This window comes from Pagrus major, chromosome 12 (assembly GCF_040436345.1).
Source record: "Pagrus major chromosome 12, Pma_NU_1.0".
Classification (NCBI taxonomy): domain Eukaryota; kingdom Metazoa; phylum Chordata; class Actinopteri; order Spariformes; family Sparidae; genus Pagrus; species Pagrus major.
This window is the reverse complement of record NC_133226.1, coordinates 17,771,324-17,795,565: the sequence shown is the minus strand read 5'-3', so window position 1 is coordinate 17,795,565 and position 24,242 is coordinate 17,771,324. Positions and strand designations below refer to the sequence as shown.

General features: G+C 39.8%; 1 protein-coding gene across 2 annotated transcripts in view; it reads left to right on the top strand.

The window, feature by feature from the left end:
* Window positions 1-24,242, top strand: part of LOC141006338 (astrotactin-2-like) — a 301,384-nt gene that overhangs the window by 184,713 nt on the left and 92,429 nt on the right. For both annotated transcript variants that reach the window (XM_073478512.1, XM_073478513.1), the window contains 2 exons: window positions 4,277-4,427; window positions 19,333-19,499. In XM_073478512.1, coding sequence (XP_073334613.1) covers window positions 4,277-4,427; window positions 19,333-19,499 — 318 coding nt within the window. The remainder of the gene's footprint in view (window positions 1-4,276; window positions 4,428-19,332; window positions 19,500-24,242) is intronic.

Sequence of the window (24,242 nt, the reverse complement as noted above, 5' to 3'; positions counted from 1 at the left end):
GATATCCCCAAGTATAAGGGTCATTGGCCATGTGCCTGAAGCGCCCACGAGGATAGATCAGTAGTCTCAAGTAGCAGACTTCAAATTTCTTGGGGCTTACCACAAGCGACGTATCAGAGCGCAATTGAAAAGAGAGTGGAGTCATGAGGCAAAGATCTTGATTTTCCATTAAGGCTTTGTTCAGAACCATTGGTTCGTGACCAAAAGAATCAGACTGAGAATGTAGGCAGGGTTAGGGTTAGGGTTAGGGTAAGGTTACATTGGGTCTTCCACAAAGTGGCTGGCCTCACTCTGCAATATAGGATCAATCAAAAAATATACATTGAGAATGGTGGCTGGCTACAGGAATCTCTACATTGAGACAACTGGTGGTGGTTCAGGAATCTACCATATGTAAGAAAGACCCTCGGGGGTGTCTGTATTTGGAGACCAGATCTTGGTTGTCACAGCGTGAGGTGGACAGAGTTGTGTCAGCTGTTGGAGCTCTCTTCTGAGGTAGAGGTGGACAGAGTTGCTCCAGAAAAAGGATCTTGACAGTACTAGACTTCTCTGCCACCTCTTGCCTGGAAAACTCATTTTAAATCAACATTTTAAGTAAATATGGAAGAACAAACAAATTTGAACTTTGTAGCAGTTCTGGGGGAATTTTTATGTTCTATATTTAGAGTTCAGTTCACATATCACACAGCTATCCTAGAAATACTAACCGAAACAAAGCTAAATAAATACAGTTTAATACATGAGTTTAAAAATATCCTCCAGCGACTGCAGCTGCCTGATCAAAAGGTTAATTTCCCACCCTGTGTACAAATACTGTTTATTTTGCCCCAAGAAAGACATACATCTTCCAAAATGCTCAACTACATCCCAGCTGCTTATGTGGCCGGCAAAACAATAAACTGTAATATATTGCTAGATAAAAGAGGGGTGTGTTTGCAGGGGTGCATTAGTGCATCGATCTTGAGTACTGGGAATTACTGGGTGACATCAATACTACTAATGCATAATGGGTCTGCCATAATCACATCAACAGTTTCTATCTGGGACCATAAAACATTTCTTCACTGCAAACAGAAGGTGACATTTTAATTATCTTAAAATGTTTTAGTCCAATAGTGTTGTTTAAACAAAGAGTTTGTTGTCTAAGGTGATTAAAATATAGTTGATTCATGCTCCATCTTCTGCCCAACAGACTCAAACCATTCTGTTAAGTTGATGTCATTCATATCCACATTTTGAAGGTGCAGTATATAAGATTTGTCGTAAAAAAAAAACATTTACAAATATAATGATCAATAGAATGCTCTGTACCAAACTCCTGTGCTAGTGGTGTAAACACCAACACTCCCCCTGTGCTCCAAGCTCCCAGTCCGGACCGCTAGCTGCATGGCTAACTGAGCGGACTAGCAAACAGGAGCTAAAGCTAGCAGCAGTTAGCAGTGACTCTGGTAAAATGCTGCCCCCTATTTGTTTGGAATATGAAGTTGACAGTTGGCTAAATCTTACATATTGCACCTTTTAATGAATGCTCAAATCAGATGGAGGCATAGTTAATAAGTTGGCCATTAATTGCAAACCACAAATAAACTTAACAAGATGACACTAAAAAACAAACTAAACAAATACGAACACCTGAATCCCTCATTAAAATGGAAGAATATCAACATTTTGGACTGATGTTACTTTCTGTGGTCTTTCGATGGACAGTTTTTTTATATTCAGAATTAGTGACAGTGAGTGATTTTCTACCAGCACAGCAATGTGTCAGGGAAAGGTTTGCAAAGGGAACAGTTCCAATGTGCTGTCAGCGAAAGGTAATACTTCACTGCTCACACAAGGAAGATGTGCCAATTATGGGCAGATGTGCCATAAATCTACCATGAAAACCAAATATTTAAAATGAAGCATCCCTTGATAAAAACAACGTGAGGTGTCGCACAGCATTCCAAATGCTGATCACATGTGGGCAGAAGCTATGAAGAAGGGAAAAAAATACTATTTTGTAATTTAAAAGGTAAGTAGAGGGTGTCTGCACAATCTACCCTGCTTATATTAATAAGTTTGAATTTGGAAGGGATTTTTGTCAATATTGTGCAAGGAGCATTCCTGCCTCTTTGATTAATTTTAATGCTTTGCCTTGCATCTTTGCCTGAAGCCATTGACAAGGTCACAATAAACAATTCTTTTCATATTTTTTTTTTTTTTTTAAGCAGTGAATACTAAGTCAATACGAATTCCCTTTGCCATATTTGCTCACTGAAGAAAATGTATATACTGGTTTATAACCCCTTTGAAGAGAGGTTACTTTGGGACACTTTCATCAAATATGTATATAATTAGTTCAGTGGTGCTATTTTCACTTTCTTCTTTGAAATGACATTGTCGCGTAAGCACCTAAGTACACATAGACAAAGACACACACAAACAGTGACAGTGACTGTACTCCAAAATCCTCCTTGCTCAGCAGGGCATCTGTCTTGCCATCATTCGAGATCTTGTTGCTGTTTGTAGAGTCAAGTCACCCTCACAACACACTAGAATCCCTGTGGTCCCATTGCAAGAGACAGTGCTTTTGTTTCTTTGCAAAGAAAAACACAGAGGTTGCTTACCCCTTCGTTCTCTCTGACAGCGGGCATGCAGAGCTCAGTGTACGGGCATGACTGAGCATGCTGAAGTGAACACAGCAGCTGAGCCATACAGCAATGGTCAAGCTGACATTTCTCAGAGGAAAGCATGAAGATTGGAAATGATAGATTCCTCTTTTGTTCATAGGGACTGGTTGTCTGTCAATATCTTTGACAGTCGTTTGTTGGTCCGTCCGCCGTTTTGGTCTAGACTAATATCTCACTCCACACTATTGCCATAGCAGTTTGTCATGAAATCTAGGATAGACATTCATGGTCCCCAAAGGATGAAGCCTACTGAAACATTGTTCGGCAGCGTTTCATATCGTAGCAGTATCGCCTATCACATATAATATAACCTATAGAAAATATGCATATAATTAAGTTACTGCATTGTGGTCAGGTAGATGTTTTGGTGGGGCGGGACGAGGGAGTGTTGTGACTTAAGTTTGTCCACAGCTTCAAGAAAAAAGCTGTAATTTCTATATAGATTAACAATAAATATGATTTGGATAAAGTTTTATTTTTATGCAGATCTAATTACATAGTTACATGAATCAAAATTATCATGGGGAGGCAGTCGTAGCTCAGGAGGCAGAGCAGGTCATCCAGTAATCAGAAGGTCACTCATTCGACTCCTTCGATTCCCCGGATCCCCCAGCTGCACATTGAAGTATCCTTGAGCAAGATACTTAACCCCACTTTACCTTGTAAGCATCTGTTGTATGTGTTTCACGCCTTAAAATCCTAACCAAAGACTGAAGTACCGAAGAAGCACTTTATACAGACACGCATCTTATTTAAATGTAACAATGCCTACATGTAAGTCAAATATAATAACAAATGAATGCATTTTTTGTCTTTGAGTGTGTATTCATGCATTTGTCTTTGCTTTCCTTTTTTGCTCTTCTGCCACCTTGGGTATGCTTGGATGGCCTCGGCCTTGGATCAGTCCTGAGAGTGTATGGATGGAGAATACTGATTCCCTCAGCACTCAATCAACACACTGTGACAAACATGTCCAATCAATGCTAATGAGCCATTTAGCCCCATGACTCACCATGAACCAGAATTAACCTCTGCACGCGACACTCCACTGGAACTTTTAAAATATTTTTTATAACGCTACAGCACAACGTAAGCCCTAGGGGTAGAGCCATTTTAAACTACTGTTGTATCGGATTTATTCGCTTTTGCCTTTGCACTGTCAGTCACAAAATGACACTAAAGATCACAAAGGAAACCTGCCATATCAAGAAACAAAAATATTCAATTAAAAGTCTGTTATTGTGAGCGTTCATGTGCTGAATTTACATTTTATGAATATTTTAGGCACTAAGCTGACTTTTATACCTTTTTATGAAGCAAAAAACATGAGTTGAACATTACAAGTATTCATTAATTGCAGGTGGTAGGGTAAAAGCCACCAAACCACTGCAATTTTGTAACATAATGTGCTTGTTTGAATAGCTTCTTAATTGCAGTGGAAACAGCAAGGTGGCTTTCCAGGTGGTGGGGGATTTTGTTCAGCTGCTCAAGCATTATTTTTTACTTGTCATTACTTGTACTGGTATAATGTCTCTATTTGCACTGTGAAAACACATGCAAAGGCTCTGGATTTTCTTCTTTTTAACACTTTTCTTCCATACCAGGGAAGAGGCCATGATGTCCACTTACTTTGAGACAGTAGAGGACCTACTGGCATCTTTTGGGCCTGTCCGTGACTGCTCCAAAGATAACGGTGGCTGCAAGAAGAACTTCAAGTGTGTGTCTGACAGACAGTTAGACTCCTCCGGCTGCATGGTAAGTGTGAACCACCTGCCATACATTCATCGGTGCTAATAAAAGTCTTGAGTAAAATGTTTGTATGCCATTTAATGATCAGTTGGTTTAGATGCATCATTAATAAAGTTTACAGTAAATACATTTTTGTTGGGAGTAAGGGGCTGTGTGAATATGTGTATGTGTGAGAGATGTGCTTGCCAGTGATAGACCTCCTGAAAAAAAGGCAGTACACGTTTCATCCAGGCTGTCAGCTGAACTGTCGCTGAACTGTAGCTAACTAGCTATCAGAGCTCAGAGGGTGTTGACAACCGTTTTCAGAGGGGCAGCAGACTACTCTTAATGCTGAATTCAAGCCGTTAGTCTGGCAAAACACACAAGAGCTACAGATACAAGCTGTCTGGGCATGCTAGCATTTGAGCTTGTCATGTTCCATGTATTTTAACCACAATTTTGGGCCTTAAATTTCCCATTTGGTTTCGGACACGTTGGAAAACAACAAGAGTGACAAACAATTATTGCTTCAAAACGGTTAATGAAATACACAAGAAATAAAATATCAATTAGCTGTGCTTGCAGGACTTTGCAGCTAAAAGACCAATTGAGTACTGAAGTGAAACCTGATATATGTTGTAAAGTTCCTTCATTTACATAATCACCTCTTTTTAATGTTTCTTCCCAAAGATAATGCCACTGTTTGCCATCATGACTTTTGTGATATTTCCAAGCAATCTATAATATTTTATGTGCTGTAAACGTCAGACTGACTTTACTTTTATGTTATTGTATGCCCTGCATACTGTGGTGCCTATAGTTAGAGGGATGACTCACCCCGTTGTAGTTTGTAGTGCTGTGTAGTACCTCTGTTTTCACTGTACACAGACTTACAGTTATTTGCAGTGGTGGAAAGAGTGCTAAAAATCTCTACTCAAGAACAAGTACAGTTACATTACTGAAATATTACTCAATTACAAGTAAAAACTATGGGTACTAAAATAATACCTAAAGGTGCAATACGTAAAATATGCCCAACTTGAATTCATACTCCATACAAATAGGACGCTAGCTGCTGTTAACTTTTCATCAATCCATGACTGTAGCTACTGTTAGCTTGTTAGCTCAGTTAGCCATGCAGCTAGCCAGACTACAAGGGGAGGGTTGGTGTTTATTCTGCTAGCACAGGAGCTTTGGACCACTGGGAGAAAGAGGTTTTCAGGCACGGGGCTAGCTGGTTAGGATGCTAACTTCAGTAGATACTGTATGTGTTCAAAGCAATACATAGTTATTATTTCTTTACATTCTGTTGATAATGTGAGTTAATATTTGAATGTTTTGAACTAAAAATTTTTACATATTGCATCTCCAAGTAAAAGTACACAGTATTCTTCTCAAACGCTACTCAGAGTATTAGTTACTTTTTAACTGTTTATATTTTATGCATTATCAATAGCAGGCATTCAATCAAAGCGGTTTCTGTTCCTCCAAATCTTGAGTCTAAATGTCTTCCGAATTCAGCACTGTTCTGTTCAGTGGTCATGATCACCTCTCCAAACCTGCGCCTGCAGCAATGTTTGGTGTTTTGTGTCCGTATGTCAGGGTTTTCATTGGCTTGTATGTGAACGGATAGCCTTATTGCTAATTGATAATTCTAAGTGCCGTATCGTAGGCAACTGGACGTGTTTCAGTGTCCACCTCTCATCCAAGAGGCTTATTCAGTTCCAACTAACTGGAGAGGAGCTGCAGGCTTTTATACTCTGTGTGGGAGTGTCCTTACAGAGTCATTAAGGACACGTGTGAGCTCGGTGTTTCAGAGTCGTTAGGGCCACTTGTGGGTTGTTGACTTAATCGGCCTTCATGTGGGTTGCTAAGGCTAGGTGAGCCCAGGTGTGAATGGTTGTTAAGCTGTCTGGGGAGGGGACTTAGTACTGCATTGTAGGTAGGTGATAAGTAATGTCATAAACCACGTCCAGTTGCCTACGATACAGCACTTAGAATTACCAGAACTTGCCTTTAGAAAAAGATTCACAACTTAAAGTGTATCAGTTCTCTGCAATGATGGAACTGTTTGTCACTATAATATGGATCAAAACGAGGTAGTCCAGTGGCAACGACTAGTTGTGCTACTGATAGCATTTGGAATACGCTTGTTTTACTCATCTGGATGCCACTATTATGTGTAGAAAATGTATAACAAATTATATATTTAACACACTTATTTACATCCCTCTGTGATTCATATTTAGATGTAAACTTCAGTGCAAAAGAGGTTTTCTCCTGGCATATTTACAAGTACAGGGTGACTGGAGGCTTCCAGTGCCAGGCTTTTGACAGCATGGGGCGGGCCTGGGTTGTAAAGTAATTAAATTGATGAGGCATCTCAATTGCTGGAGGACGGTTTGGCGAGTCATTAAGAGCTCGGACGGGGCTATAAATCGACTGGTCTTTTCGTTGTTTGTGTCGTCCAAAGACAAACACTGACACGGCAGTTTTCTTGTTTTTCTTTCTTTCTCCTTATCTGCCTGGAAGCAAAGAAAGGATTTATTCCTCTCTTAACAGAAATCTCTATTTGCTATATTCCTGAAAACCCTCTGAGTGAATCTGGTCTTACACTTCTGTAGACCCTTATCATAAATCCATCTGTTCACAACTGATGAATAACATTTCTGACACTGTTGTCGAGCGACAATTTACACCTCCAGTGACTGACTTTATAGGGCCCCTATGTAGTGCTTGTTACATTTTCACCAAGACGCCTTTTAATCTCAGTTTTTATAAATAGATAAAGTTTATTTTGCCCTCTGCAACTCATCCCCCGCGATTTACCTCCTGCTGTGTTACCATGACGATGGCTCCATATTAATAAACCTGAGTCATATTCCCCATCATTCATCTGAACCAAGACAATTTCCACCCTTGACATATTTAGTAGCTTGTGGCTGTTTTTTATGTCTAAGATGTGTTTTTTAGTTTACATATAGTGCTAATTGCATTTTGCCCTAAACGTGTTGACAGTATGTTTTTATCATTTTGTTGCTGATGATATGACTACACCCTATAACAACCTTAGGTCTCTGCACTCGTTCTTCTGCTGTGCCACCCAAGCACGAGCAATATGGATGATTTTGTTAAAAATATGCATAACGGCGATGGTGCACTGTGTCACTCTCTCCTGCATTGCACAATTTAACATGTCCTCCACTGAATCCTCGTATTTTATGCATCTCATGCCTCTTTCTGTCTGTTTTGTGACATTTAACGGCTGCAAAGCAGGAAATCATTCTCCAAATAAAGAATAACATTAGGGACAGATTTTAACTTTCTAATATATACAACATTAAGATGTATAAATGCAGGGATATTTAATTTAATTATATTCAGATCGTGCTTCCACTTTTTATGCTATCATTTAAAAATTGTGCCTAATTAGACCCTTTTTGTTTTCAGTATATTTGCATTTATTTAAGCAAAAAGCTTTCACATGGGGCATTGTTGTATGAGAATAGCTGATAACAATAAACATTTACAGTTCCAACCATGTTTCATGTATTTCCGTGTATGAATTTGCAACCTATACGAGGCTTGAGACTAAACTTGAACAGGCAGCTTCCCATGTTAAACCTATACTGAGACGTATCCTTATTAAACCCAAAGGTGTACAGTAGTAGACAGTGGAGAGAGCATGTATAAAATATGAATGAGTCTGTGCTAATAAGGCTTGGATTGTATGTCAAATTCTTTCCCACGTCAAGCCCCCAGGGGCAAACACACAACCACAGTGTCTTTTCTTCATCCCACAGCTGACCATCATGGCAGGAAGAACCATATCAAAAAACCCTGATAAATTAGCACTGTAAGCAAAGAAAAGAAATGTAAGAGAACGCACACACTCATGTTCAACTCCTATTTTTCAGAAAGTATAAGTGTTTTATAAAATATTAGCGAAAATGATCCAGAACAGTCTTACGCCTCCGTGTGCAGCTGATTAATACGCCAACAAAGAGACTGACAAAGCCTCCTAGTCTTCAAAGATTAACTCCGAGGATCACAGACACAGTGGTATTATTTTTCTCTTTTGACTCTTTTGGGTTGGTGTTATTTTAACCACCCTTGTCAGAGTGGGTGCTAACATGGATCGGCGACATGCCACATGGCAGGCTTAAAATCCATTATCAGAGTCAGTCTCTCACGGCTGTCTGCTGCTCTTAAGACAGTTGAAATGCATTTTCCAAAGAAATAAATTCCAGTCAGAGTCGGTGCTGAAGTTTTGGATACAATGCTTATTCCATTTTTTTTGCCTTTGTTCCCTTTCTGCTGCTGCTGAGCCACAGAGGATGACAGGTGGTTTATTCTTGTGCTCGCTAACCTCAGCTTATAACAACAGCTGTTGTAAGTGCAGGTTAGCGGTTTTAGACAGGTAATGTTTTTGTGCCGGCGCCTTCCTTTTTCACCGCTGGGCTCATCAAATACCAGTTGCTCATGTTATACATTACAGTCGCAATGCGCTAGGTAAAACTGTAAAACAGTAAAACTGTGTGAAAATAAATAAAGCTACTTCAAAAAAACAGCTCATTTAGCTGTTTAGACCACTTCTCAAGACTGTAGGTGTGGCAGATCATGATTGACATCTCCCTTTTTTTTTTTTCCCTCATCCAAAAGTTAGAAAACCTTAAATGTAGTCTCATGATGGACTAAAATGCCAATTACATACAGTATCTGCCAATGATTATCAACTTATGTTACCACTCTACATGTTGGGGACAACAGGGACATGCCCTACATCTGAGTTTCATCCAGTGACTAAGGGCATTCCTCATGGTTTCATCTTAGGTCCCCTTATTATTTAGCATTGTATATTAATAAAATCTGCACGTCCATCAATACATGTTATTTACATTTTGTATGCAGATGATACTGTTTTATACAGTTAAGAAAACGCTATTGGCAAATCACACAAAATGTCAATTACTAATGTTGAAACTACTTTTTTAATACATTTTAAATGCTTACTGTTATGGACAGAATACCATATAACACATAAATAAAAAGCTATTGTGGAGTCGGGTATCTTGTGACTTTCATCAGGAAGTCTCACTGAGAATGTCAGATAATTATGTTTAATAACTCATACTGGAGTAACTGTTTTAATTTTTTTGTTACTCTTCCATTTTTGATTAGCATTTTAAAACATGCCGTACCACTAAATTAAAAGTAAGAGTTCTAAGCCCTGACATATTTTAATTGCAAGCCTAGACATGGTCAGAAGACAGAGGTAAGGAGGCAAGTAGAGCTGTACTGTTACATAAAGCACAATACAATTCCTTACTGTAGCAGAAGAGATACTGTAGATACTACAAAGATCAAAATGCTGGGAACATGATATGCATCTTATCAGGAGGCTCCTTTGCTTTCCATTTTTGTATCTCAAGCTCAAGCAGAAAAAAACTTGCCAGTAATTTACCATAGTTTGTACAGTATCTTTCTTCCATGAATCTCTCGTCTTCATATGGTGGAAAATGACCAAAAAAACTCTCTGAAGTCACACAAGGTCCCTGTCTGTCGTGTTGAATGTAAATTGTCAGAACAGAAATTCAGAGGCCACTTTTAACTATGTTGCAACACGACAGCAGAGAAGTGTGGAGAAGTGCATCGAGCAGATGTGGGTTGTCTGAACAGCAACACTCTAGCATTCACCCAGCGGTGCGGAATGAATGGTCAAATTTCTCGTTGAACCTGTGGTCAATGTGCCGTGTCATCCACTGTGTTTGTGTGAGAAGGGGGTATTACTGATGGACTCGGCAAATTCTCCTGGGGCTGCTTGGTGAAGTTCAAAACTCTGTAAACATGTTTTTTCTGGTAGCTCGCCGTTCTTTAAAGCTTAAGTTTGACAACTGTAGCACACTGTTGTTTTTGTGCTGTTAGGGAATGGTGTAATGTTTGTCTTTATGGCATGTTGTTGTATCCTGCTCCAGTATCCGTCTTCCTAATGAAAGTACTCAGAGGCTGAGCAGATGGTGGGATATTACTGGAATATCGTTCATCAGTTGATGTTCCTTTCGGGACATCTCTGGTAAAGTTGCTTGAACGCAGCGTTGGCAGAGATGTATGTTTTAATGTTGGCCACCAATCCGAAAGTTTAAATTTGGCCCGTCAAACTCCGGTAGTTTATAACCGTTTAGCGAAGACAGATACCGTTGTCTCCAATCTCATTTTAAGGCGCTTGCATACTCTCTCAGAATTCAAGAGTTTATTAAAATGTGTGACACACTCCAAAAGTCAGGAATTAAATGATGAGTTGTCAGTGTGGAGCCAGATTTCTGCTTGGTTGCCTCTGGTTTGCATAAAGAGTCAGCAGGGAGGAAAAAATGAAAACTCCACCCAAACAAAAGTTTTGTGCAAACCCACATCCCCTAATCCCTCTACCCATAACCCACTGTATGTCCCCACAGTGGTGTGTTCCTAAGAACTGAGCATTATGACTCCCTTTGCTCTGCTGCGCAGCACAGCTCAGTTTACCTCATTACCATTGAATTTCAATGCTGCATGGTTTAAAGCAAATTCTAATAATTCTTTCATCCTTACAGTGTGGCACTGTTGGTTAAATGCCGGATCAAGTGTGTCATTTAGTGTACCGCAGAGATCCCAATAACACCGCTGAAGCCAGGGGTGGAAGTTAAGAGCTGTGCACAATGGAATACAGTTCAGTAGGGCCTTTAGGGGGAAATATTAGCAAGTGTGTGCAGCATAATAGTAAAACTCAGACACATCATTTTTATACATTCACTTTATCTAGTCTAATATGCACAGTCACTGAAGCATTAAGCAGACATCTGCAGCAGCGCTTTAGTTTTATACCGTAAATGCTGTGCATAAATGCATCAGAATCTACTAGTTAAACAGAACACTCGCAGTCATACTGGGTTCAATATTTCAAATGTTATTTGACAAGATAAGTTTTTGAATTTGAATCATTTTAGTTAATTCAACATGGCACGGGTCCAAACCCAAGCAAACATAGAACGGATTAAGAAAGATTATTAAATCATTTCCAACTAACAGGTTAGATACCCAGCGAAAGATTAGCTTTTCAATTTCCTTTCCCTTCTTGTAATTTAATAAACATAGGTGGATAGATGGTATCTGTTTTTTTCTTTATGGCAGACTGAGATATGAAGAGAAGCAGAACATATTTATTGCTCACCTGTTACAGTAAACTGTCGTATATTGCTGCTATTTTTGTAATAACATATATATATATATATGTTAATATGTATGAAGTATATATATATATATATATATATATATATATATATATATATATATATATATATATATATGACTCAATATGTTAATTTTGACAATGTCATGGTTTGGGTTTTTGGTTTAGTTATTGTTTCCTGTTTTATTTTATCCTCATGTGTCATGTTGTGTTGTTTTCCCTCCCTTGTGATTGTCCTGATTAGTTTCACTTGTCCCTGATTATCCTCCTGTGTCTTTGGTCCAGTAATTTCCTCCTCTCTTTGTCTGTTTTCCCGCCATGTTCCCTCCTCACCTGTGTTCACTTAGTTATCACTCCCTGTGTGTTTAAGTCCCTGTCTTCCCTCTCTCAGTTTGTGTGTTCTGTTTCCCGACATCAGTCCTGTGTTCCTTGTGTTCCTCGTGTTCCTGCCTGTCTACCCAGTGCTTCTTTGGTTTGTGCTTGATTTAGTTTTAGTATTTTTGCATTTCTTTAGTTCTCTGATTTGCCCTTGCCTGCCTCTTGTGTTTTTTGCCATCTGCCTTTTTTGTTTCTTGCATTTTGTAATTTTGGATTCTGGTCTGAACTCCAGCTTTGTTTTTGAAGCTCACCTTTCATTCTTCTCAACCTGCCTGCCTTCTGAGTGTGTTACATTTAGGTTCACCTTCTCTGCTCCGGCGTGACAGACAACACTACTAAAACTAAGCATTTGTCCAGTAAAAGTGTTATGTGCTATGTTTTCTTTCCTGACATAAATAAACGGCGCTCATGGCCTTCATCATCAAAGAAAAGGAAAATAACAGCAGCTCTTAAATGCCTCTGGCAGCAGAGTCTTGTGGAGTCTCTGGGCAGAGCTATGCTTCACACTTACAGTCATCTATTGTATTGTCACCAATATAGAAGGTGGAGGAGAAATGGAGACAACATGGCCGTTACTGTAGCGTTAAATGGGCTTGAATGGATTTGCTGAGCACATAAATGCAGATTTGATTCTCACTGTGTCGAGATGAGAAGATGAATACTCAAGATGGAATCATCCTGTTAGAAATTGGAGCCGGTGTGACATACAACAAGGCGCAATGTTTCTATCCATCCATATGCAGCATTCTGTATGTTTGCTTGAACCATCTGCACAAAAAATAAGAGGATCACGATCAAAAATGACAAACTGAATCAATCTTAAATAGCAACGTCTATTTTTTGCGTTTGGGCGACACCGTTCCCCACAGCGAAGAGATGACTGTGAAGATGAAGTATGAATTCGCATGAATATGAGGAACAAACAGCTGGGTGGAGACTTGGTATTTCTCACCGGGGACTGGATTGCACCCTCGCATGTTTTTTTGCTCTTGCAGCAATAAAACTGTTGTGCCTAATTCAACCCATCTGAGCGGCAGTGGAGCTGCAGGGCATGCATCTCTGCCACCTCCAAACCAGATTAGGCTGTCAAATATGCTTTTAGAGTATTTGATTTTTTTTCCTCCCCGCACCTGTCAGGGTGATTAAGAGCTGTGCTGTTTCAAATACTTTTTTGGTACGCTGTATGAGACTCAGCACACATCTTTCTTATGTTTTTTCCATATTTTTTTCCACTGAAATGCGTCTCTCTACTATTTGCTGCTGTTAATTCCAAAGGTCTCTCTGGGACTGTGTATAAATCCTTGATCACTGACTGTTGACACTTTTCTCACCATCTCTTTTTTTTCCTCTGAAATGTGTGATGTGCGAACATCTGGCATCCTAATTTTGACAAGATCATTAAGAGACAGAGTTCTCAATAGATTATGCTCAGTTCCTGATTAAAGTGAGGACACTAATGGCCAATTAGGAAAATGAATAGCAGTCATTCAGAGCGGGTGAGCTTTAATTCGCAGTGGCAGTATACATGTATAATGTGTAGGGGGATGTATGCGCAGTTATCATGCATACTTAGGTTTTTTTTCATTTGTCTTTGATTTCTTTAAACCTGCTTACCTTGTATTTTTAATCACCCAAGTACATAGAGGAGTGAAATACAATCTCTCTGGCACTTAATGGTGTCATAAAATTCTCATTTGTAATTGGCCCCTGAGAATACACAGTCAACCTTCGGAGTTTTATGCTGCTCTCATATGCCTAAACTTAGAGATACAGCAGACACGCAGGTGTGAAAGAGAGAAATGATAACATGTAAACAGCCAATCCATCAAATTTAATGTAACAGTTCAAGGTATTCATTATATTTGAATGGACTTGCACATTTGTAGGCACAGAGAATGTGCTCGTTTTCTCACTTCTTTTAAATATTTAATATATTCAACGATATGTTATAACTCATTTGTCTAATGTTTCTGAAGGTATTTGTAATTAGCGATCAGCTGCCAAGCTGGTAATTATAACAGCAACACTGCAGTCAATAAAGTTGTCCTGTGTTTCTCGAAGTGTTAAGGCTATATGGCTCACTCGCAGAGTCACTGCAGAGGAACTGACTGAAAGCGTTTATCTGAAATGCAAATTCAACCCCTTCCCGGCTCTTTTGTCTCTGGAGAGTTGTCCGAGCAGAAAGAGCAAGTAGCTGGTGGGCAGCGCTAATGGCTAACCTTAAGTCCTTTAATTCAACCGTGGACTGCTGCATGACAATTCTGAATTACAGACACCTATTCCCACAGCTCCGCCACAGCGTGATGAATGGCCCCAATCTCATTCTGGTGAGGAAGTAAGCGTTACATTCATGAGATACAGTAAATGGATCTGATACTAGACAGCTTCCCATTGAATGTTGAACATATGGGACTCTGTCCAGACCGCACGTGTGAACAATGCACAGCGCTGATTGCACATTTATCCTTTTTCAGTGTTTGGCAGCAGTTTCTCCAAAAGAGAGATCAAAAAGGCTATCGCTCAATTTGTTTTGTGGGGCTTGAAAAATGTCTACGTCCCAGAGAGAGCTGACGTAAACTCATTTCTGGATTCATTTGGATCCTTTGTGTGAAAACTGCATTCGTTCAATCTCATGAGATAGTGATCTTGATATGGTATCGTGATCCTGCCATTAGGAGAAGGCTAATTATGAGAAAGAAATCTCATAATTAGAAGAAAAGAACAAGTTGATTACTGTTAGTTGAGTCAGTGCTGGTGGTGGATTGTAAATCATGCTGTTTTAATGAAACAAATGTTTGACATTTTTGCCTGAAAAATTAATGTTAACAAAAATATATGGCAGTAATCAATTTATCAACTAATCAGCTGTACATCAGATAGGCCCATGACCTTTCACCCCTCCTTTGACAACATCCAAGACAGCATACATATACTTCCTTAATTGCTTTGGCATTTGTTAGTCTATAAACATCCTTGAGGTGAAAATTAAAGTCTGAGATGAGCGTGAGGGTCTTCCAAAAGTCGACACACATAATTTATTAAGCTTAAGGTGGCATCCTGAGCTCATCTACCTCTTCTTCTCTCTCCAGCTTGTTTTCTTGGCTGCATGAGAGCATCCGAGGCTTTGGATGTTTTCAGACGCAGTGGTGTGCTTTCCAGTTTCACATTTTATTGCTGATGAGACGTTCCCAAAATAAATGGAGAAAGCATAAGACAACATGCTCGACACAAGTTTTGAGCACCCATCCTCAAAGAAATTTCACTGACACCAGAGTTTGTATAATTTATCTTGCCGAAAAGCTGTTTCACAGTATTTAAACAGCCCGTTCTCACTGCCAGTGCAGCGAATACTGCAGCCTGGTGAGTAGCCCTGTGTTTCTAAGATTGACACTGTAGGTAACCCTCTAATGTCACTTCTTGAAGCGCCCCTTTAGTGCAGTAGCATAAAGAGCGAGAAAGTCTGAGTCAGGGGATGGCTGGGTGGTTGGGTGGGTCATTCATAGAAACTTTCCCACTGGAGAGCAGGGGTACTGTTATTTTGAAAGTCTAATGGGGGGTTATATATTAGGTATTGCTGCTAACTGATTGTAGGACCTTTATTTTGAAAATCTAACCAGATGTTGAATATAACGTATTAGTGCGAACATGACCATGGAGCTATTCATGTGCCAAACAGGGCAGGTGTGAAGCACCTAGCAGTTTGAAGGTAAAGACCACTGACCAAGCTGCCAAATTTGACAAACTGGGAGTGAGAACGTGTTGATTTAAAAGGTTATAAAGTAGTGGTTTTTTTTTTTCCTTCGCTGCTGTAACTTTAAAGTTGTTGGCTCAAAGGGCTGGATTTATACTGGAACTAAAATCTAGGCTACCATCCCTATTTCTCTTGCCCTGGCTTCTGTTAACAGTCTCACGCTCATCTAAACATCGTTGAGCTCCATCTCAATCCTCTCCTTGTATCTCAGTTTGGCTCGTTTTATCCCTGACATGATTTCCCTCCCTAATTTCCCCATCCTGCATTATATAACCTTTATTGAAAACCACCAAATGAGGCCTTTAATTGCTTTTGTGCCCCAAGGTTTGTTCCAAAGGATCTTGGTTTGTTTACTGCTGATCTCAGGGACCTTGCAGAACACAATGTTCTGACATTCAGGATCAGTTAGCTGGGTTATACTTTAAGAGGAGGGTTTTAACACTGTCTAGTCAAAACGCTGCTGAAGGGCGAGAAAAACAATTTTCACCCAGATATGTTTCTATGTTTTTACCTTCCGGCACAGTCTGTGTAAAAATAACATTGTCATTAGTGTGAGTGGAGGTTCCACTCCTGAGCCTTTATTTTGATGGTGTACATGACATGTGAGATATGATGTGTGTACTATTAATCACTGACCCCGCCACAAAGTAAAATGCTGGGGGATGTGATGAGATAGACTGCAGATGTTGACAATCTGCAAATATGAAGCCAGCAGCAGATTAACTGTTTGCTTTAGGGTGTGTGCACCTTCTATACTTTAAAGTGATAAATGGCTGTGGGAGATTAAAGGGAGATGCTCAACGCCTCTATGTCCAGGAGGCAGAGAAGTTCACTTACAGTTATGTTACTGAACCTGCAAGAACATACTCCCGTTCTGCTGATCTTACCCAATCCAGTGAATGGGGCTGAAAATGGGAAGTCTTTGGTCCGTATGTCGGTCAGTCAGGTTTTCATAAATAGCAAGACACAGGCTTACCTATACTCAATATGTTGGAATGTGTTTGACCACTGTCAGCAGGGGAAACACTTATTCTAACATTTATGTCACCTCTCTATTTTGTAGAGAAAATAATAAAGTTTAACCGTCCGAACTTTGAGCAACAGTGGGCCTGTTTCTATTTTCACACATATCATAAATACATCATACCTACATACAACCTTTTTGTACTACACATTATCAGACCTCACACACCCACACCGTACATACTGTAAGGATTCACAGATGAGTAAGAGGAGCTGTCAGTGGAAGTGGTGAACACTGCTCCACAAACTGTGAAATAATCTCTCTTACAGCGCTCATTTTAAACCAACAGAACCGTTACATCAATACCCACAAAGAAGAAATTACAGCTCGGAGGAAAGTGATGTGTTGGTTGTTAAAGGCGACACATTTTCAGCATGTGGCTGATGCCTGAGTGTGTTAATTAATTGTTGGATTTCAGCCCCAGCAGACAAAACCCATTAAATATTCAAAGATGAGCATTTTTCCATAATGACAATCAACTGTTCATGGTATCAATTACTATATATGCACCCATCTCTACCATTCAAGGGAATAGTAAATAACCGCTGTTTTCCACCATCTAATGTCTCGCTCAGTTGGATGCAATATTTAACATGACAGGCACAGTGGTGACAAAACCTCTTAAACTCAGATGAGTATGTGGCACACACAGTTCTCGTCCCTTCTTTATTTTATCTAAGACAGCATCGAAACAGCATCTTGATATCATTCTTTGACACTCGGGCCTCTATTTTGATGGTGGTAAACACACACCATTAGTATGGTAGATATAATGTGTATATAATATATACATCTAAACTACCTAGATGAGTCTGATGAAGCGTCAACATGTTCTAGTCAGTGCCAATAAAATATCCTTGTTTGTTTTTTTACAGGACGAGTGTGTCTGTACCACAAACATGTGTGGTTTATCTACAGTACTAATTTATTCCTACTTATTAATGTTCATGTTTCAGTTGCTGTCATCTCGTGGCCTCCAATACACACTTTCCTTTCAGAATAATGTCATTCTTTGTCAGTACCTGATATGATAACATAAAGAAAGTAGAAAAAGTCATGGGGTGTAAACATGATACTAAATAAAACAATGAAACAACACAGCAGTAAAGTATTTAAAACATGTCAACATACGTATGTAAGGTATAATGCCCGGCTCCAATGCTTCTGGCCTCCACGTCGTCCATTAGATCTGGGTAATGGACACCTTGAAGGGCATTATCCCACTTATTCCTTGGTCACTTGCCAAAGAAATGGAGGTTAAACATTCGCTAGTGTTAGCAACATTAACGTTAGCTAGCTACTGTTACCAACATTAACGTTAGCCAGCTAGCGTTAGCAATATGAGGTGGTGCCACAAACTGGCAACCGCAGGTGATTCGAACAACAGCGGTGCTGTGGTGTGAATTCAATGGTAGCCGAGAGATGTGGCTAAAAGTGGCTAAAAGAGTCCTTTGGCTTAACTATTAGCCAGAAAGCTAACATTATGCTAGCAAGATGACAAGTCAATAACATCGCGTGTGGTTGACAACCATTTAAAATTCTGTAAGTCACTAAACCCGATCTAAAAGAATATAGAAATCTTAGCATTGTTTATAATTATAAATTATTGAACTTGAAAATAAATGTCGATAATGTTTCCCCATCAGCATTCTTTCTTGCTGAGCTGAGCCAGCAGTGAAGTTCATCATCATCATCATCAAGTGTAACCTCCTTGGTTTAGTTGTGTAACGGTCTTTTGTTTACATCCAAGCTGGATAATGCATCCAAAATCATGAACAGTAGGCTATTAACTCTACAAGTTATTAAAGTAAAATTTATTTTTTAATGGAGTCCAGCTTTGTTATAAAAAATCCATCTGCTGTTGTTGCATTCATGCCTAATTAGTATTCCTTATGCTAGAGGAAATATAATTCATTAAAAAAAGATTCACTTCATAAATTAAACGCTGTACTGTAAATTAGCAAATCTGAAATCATTGGACCCAGTGTTCCCACTCAGACGTCTGTGCAGGATGTGTGTGCTCAGGTGAATGATTTGTTTTTTTGCCGAGGTTCTGAGCTGATGACAGACCATAACTGAAAGTCTAAATGTTTCCCTTTATTAAAAGTTTGTGATATCAGTGACTTACTGCCGGGTCACAGACGTAACTTTTAATCAATCCAACCTTTACCACTCTCTTGACCAAGTTCGAGTGCTCTCAAATGTCATTTCAAGGCTCTGAGAGTGAAATTGATGTTCTTGCTCCCTTTTGATTTCTTAAAGACCTCCATGTTTTCTGAACCCTATCAAACAAGATAATTGCCATCTTTTATTCTTCTTTCTTTGAGTCTCTCTCTCAATTTTCTCAAAATCCCACTGCCCACTGCTCCACTCTCATCTTTGCCATATTACTATCTTTGCCTCCTCAGAAATGACTGATCCTGATTAAAATGCACATGCTGACCTCTGCGCCTGACTCTCTGCTTCCCTCTCCCTAATTTATGCCTTCCTCCTCACCCTCTCTCTTCATCTCTCTCCTACCACCTCCCCTTCTCTCTCCCTCTCTCCTTTCTTGCAGTGTCCTGAGGGGCTGAGGCCAATGAAGGATGGCTCAGGTTGCTATGACTACTCCAGGGGCATTGACTGCACGGATGGCTTCAATGGAGGCTGCGAACAGCTGTGTCTCCAGCAGCTCGTGCCCCTCGAAGATGACCCCAGTTCCAGCAACGTGCTCATGTTTTGCGGGTGAGAATAACTCTGTGAAAGATTTGAAGGGTGTCTGCGGGCAGGAAATAATGCTTCCTCGCGAAATAAGCTTCATGAGTGATATTCAAATAAGACTTTCTTCCTCAGGCAAATACTCACATGAAGGAAATGAGATATGCACATAGGAAATAACCAGCACAGCTTCACAATCACTGAATCACATCTGGATGAAAAGACATCTGTGCAAGATTATATATTAAAAAAGCATTGTAACCTCTCTGTTAGGGTACCCATAGTTACCATTAACTCATTGCTTATTAGCATGCATATTAGTAGCATACTGGTTCTAGATTGGTCATTATAAAGCACTTATTTTTCTCCATCCTAAATTGAGGTCTTGCTCATAACTAATTCACTCGTAGTTTGACACTTATTAACCCACACAGGTTCTACTTGTGAATAAGTTATGAGAAATACCTCGCTTTAGAAATGGGGAACATATTTTGAGTTAGAAAGACTTAGTTTAGAGTTATTTGGACACGGTTATATAAGAATAGACCATATTAATGAAGTGATATTAAGGGAGAATGACTATTCTTGTGCGACTACCACCTTAAAAGGCCCATGAGCAGAGCGGATTAAGATTTTAATTAATTTACTTACCTGATAAGCAGTAATAAGGAGATTATTGAGGGAAAACTCTTATTTAAGAGGCCTAGTAGTTGTAGAATGTGGTCATGTAGAATAAGGCATTAAGAAGCGCTTTATTATGATTAGTAGAGAGCCCATATGGTACTAATATGCATGCTAATAAGCAACTACATAATGGTTGATGTGTGTTCCCTAATATAAAGTGTTACCAAAAACGATTGTTTAATATAAATGTTTCCTATCCAGAGATGTTTTACAATATCATCTAGTCCTCCAGTCACAATTTTGCAGTATTTTCTGCCCAACTCTGATGGTAAGCTGGTGTAAATTCTCTCATATATACCTGTGTATAGTTTAAATAGTGCAATTACTATTAAACTGAGTAAACATTTAAAATAAAATAAAAAATGAGCTTAAACTAATAAGCCCGCTGTGGAAACGAACCGAAACTAAACGGATTTCAAAACAAATATGAATGAAATGAAAATGAAAAGTACTGAAAAATACAAAACTATAATAACCCAGGGTATCACATTTGTCTGCATAGAAGCTTGAACTTTTTAATAAAGCTAATTAAAAGCTGAGTCAGGGACCCAAAAGCAAGACACAGGCAGGCAAGTGAAAAAGCTAAAGGCGAGCTTTATTCACAAAGCTTTAATCCAAAATATCAAAATGCAGACAACCAAACAGCGGGGGACCAAAAAACTGGCAACAAAAGGGCAGGGAACAAAACCAGGTTAAAGAGAGTCCAAGAAAAACTAAACGGTAAGAACAAACTAAGAACAAACCCGAGCAGGTATAAACGCGGTATCAGGGATACATAGACGAACCAACAAAGATTGAGGGAAAAACACAGGCTCAAATACACAGGAACTGATTAACTAATGGCAAAAGGGTGGGAAAAAAGACAAAGACAGGAAGTGGAAAGTAAAACCTGACACACAAGGATATTATCTTCAAAATCAAACAGGAAGCAACTAAACTAAATCCCAAAACCGTGACTTGAGGGATTAAACATGAAACCTGAACCATGTTGACTTTCCTTCCAGCACATTATTATGCTACACATTCACTCTATGGCTGCCCTTTTCCTCATCCCATACGTTCCCTTGAGCTGCTGCTGCACTGTATGTGGACTGTGGAATCTTTCTGAGCACCTTTCCTAGAACTACATTGTGTACATGGCATAAAAATCTCTAAGGAGTTCATTTGAAAACAGTAAGCGTAAGTTTTCTTTTGTTTTTTCTGATAATGGACCAAATGATTTGCTCGCAATCATGCTCCACACCGCTAAACCAACACTGTCTTTTACCCCCGATCCACCACGTAGGATAGATCAATTGTTTCAGGCTCTTGTTGTGTCATGTCTGTCAGCAGTGTTTCACAGCAGAAATCAAGGACCAGGCATCGTCTTCATACGTGCCATCTGCACCGCCTGCTTGTTCCTAACACCACTGCAACACACTTTCTTTTTTCTTCTAACATCTGTCGTCTTCGCCGGTGTCGAGCAGGTGTGTACCACGCAGCAGGGGAAAGGACCGCAACAGTTCAGTGATTTGAATGAGAAAATGATCATACACAGGCTCACTCGCATGGGTAGCAAGTCCAAACTGAAGAAACTGAGATTCAGAGGTTATTGGGGATGGCACTGTTTACTGACAGTACTGTGTGAAGGTGGCTCATTTTCTCATGCACTTACATACCATTGTTGTTTTGTTTTTTTTTGCAACCAATGGAGTCGCCCCGACTGCAGCTTTAAGGCACTGCTGCACTGGCTTCACTTTTCAGACTCGGACACTCGGTCCACAATTTATGCTGTCGAGGGTCTCAGGGGCATCTGGCGGATGGATGGAGGCTGGCGAGTCTGGAGTGTTCCTAATAAATGCTCTGGGGAAGTGAGAAGTGTCTGGAGACAGAGGCAGTGAGGGACATAGAATAAAATAAAAACAACGAAGGCAGTCGTCGTGACAGTGGGTATTTCTACGTCAAGGCTGCAGTGTAAAAAAGTCCAAGAGCTTGGCAGAGTTGGAGATACTGATCTAGTGAGCAGATGCCGATCTAGTAAATTTAAGCATGCCACGCTGAAAGTTGGTTAATCCATCTGAGATTGCTGACCGACGCAAAGAAAATATTAATATACTTGCAGTATCCGACGACTTGTGCATACAAACGATAATTGATTCTTTCTTCGATTGATTACTCCTGTTTGGGGTTGCAAATATCTGTAAAAACTGGATGCCGAAAATAAATAGATGACATTAATGCAGCATACTGTTGACTGTCATGGCTGGCCTTGTTCTGTGGTGGAGTAAACAGTCCGTGTGCAGAAAGGAAATGATTTCGCCTTCATGCCACACTGCTCCACCAGGTCTGCTCAATTTTCAGAACAGCATTGCCAACAATGCCAGTGTCCTCCTTCCCACTGAGGTGCTGAGACCTGATCAGCCGCATGAGCCCAAACCTCAATGCCAGCCAACAGCAGCAGATATCAACCCTCTCAGTAAGGAGGATTGTTCAGATAGATAAAGGAGATAGGATAATTGTGACAGGCTGAACGGTCTGCTGAATTCTGCACCACTGGTATCTGTTTCCAGCAGGGCGCTTGTGTCCACAATCTCGACAATGACAGGTGAACTGCTTCTCTAAAGCAAAAGACACTAGGCCAAAGCTGCAACAATAAGAGCCAGATTGTACAAAAAGATAAGAATTTTAAACTACCAACCTTGCGTTGTTACTTTTACAAAGCCAGGATAAATTCTGACTGCTGGTGTTTTTATTTAGCTGGGTGGGTGGTGTCCATAGAGACATTGTAAGTGGTCTGCTGTTGTTGTTTTAGGTTTAGTCATTAGACGAAAATGCATATTAGATTTAATCACATTTTAGTCATTTTACTGACAACTAATCGTTTAATATGCCTACCTGGCCTTAGAGCGAAGAAATCACACGCAAATATCTTCCAAATACATTGATGTGTCACACTTTGACTAGATAGTAACTGCACTGCCATGTACGGCGCTGCCATTTCGACAAGTAAGTGCAAACGGATCGAGCATAGTTACAAGCTGCTTGGTCAAATATATAAATAAACCTTATAGCAGTAATGCATGATGCACATTTAGAGACACCTATAGGAATTAATTTGGCCAACTGGACTGTTAAATTGTCCCGGACGAGTTCTAATGTTGTTCGTAAAGCCTCGCATGTTTCACTCCCAGGCTTTGAAGCTAGCAAACTGATATTAGCTGACATGTTGACACAGCAAACTTTATCTTTGAAGCCATTCATGTATTATTTTGTGACAGCAAACTGATGTTTTTTAGCGAGAAGCTAGGCTGAGCCAGCGTGGTTTGCTACTGACACAGCCAACTTCCCAAATACACAGTGTATATGCTTAACGTTAGTTAGCATTAGGACCTACTGTAGGGTAAAGTTCGTGAACTCACCGTGGCGCGAGTAGCAGAGTGGTACGACTTCAAGTGTCTCTTCAGCCTGTTTGTATTCTTCCCACTTAGCCTGCAGCCGCAGGTGGTCTCTGACTGCATTTTGTTTTCCTTTTTGCCAAAATGTGTCCACAGATCTAGCCCTGTTTGCCATCCAACAGCCATCATGTTGTTGTCACTAACTCGCTGTCAGTTTGGGACAGCCTCACCTGGGATTCTGGGAATCTGCACATGTCAATCAATGCCAGGGCTGTATTGTTCATAGTTTGACGGACAGACGAGACACAATTGTTTGAAAAAGTCATTCATTTTTTGAATGTCTGATCACCCACCATGAACATTTTAGTCCCGCCTCGTCTCGTCAACGAATATAAAACATTTTGTCATTGTTTTTATTATCAAAGATCAATTTTAGCTCGTCATTGTCTCATCTTAGTCATGAAAAAAAGGTTGTTGACAAACCTTTTTTGGTAATGAAATTAACTGGACAGACAGATGGTAGAAATGGCATAGAGGGCTAAGATATGTTGTCGGTTTATGCATTAGTAATACGTTGATTAAGGTAGTAAAAGCCCATTTTGTTTGGGTTTGTATGTCTCTCCACAGTGTCAGTCATCTAGATTTTTTCCTCTCCTAATGTTTGTGCCAGCAACTCTACAAATGTTTTATCCACCCAAGCAGTGAAAAAGCT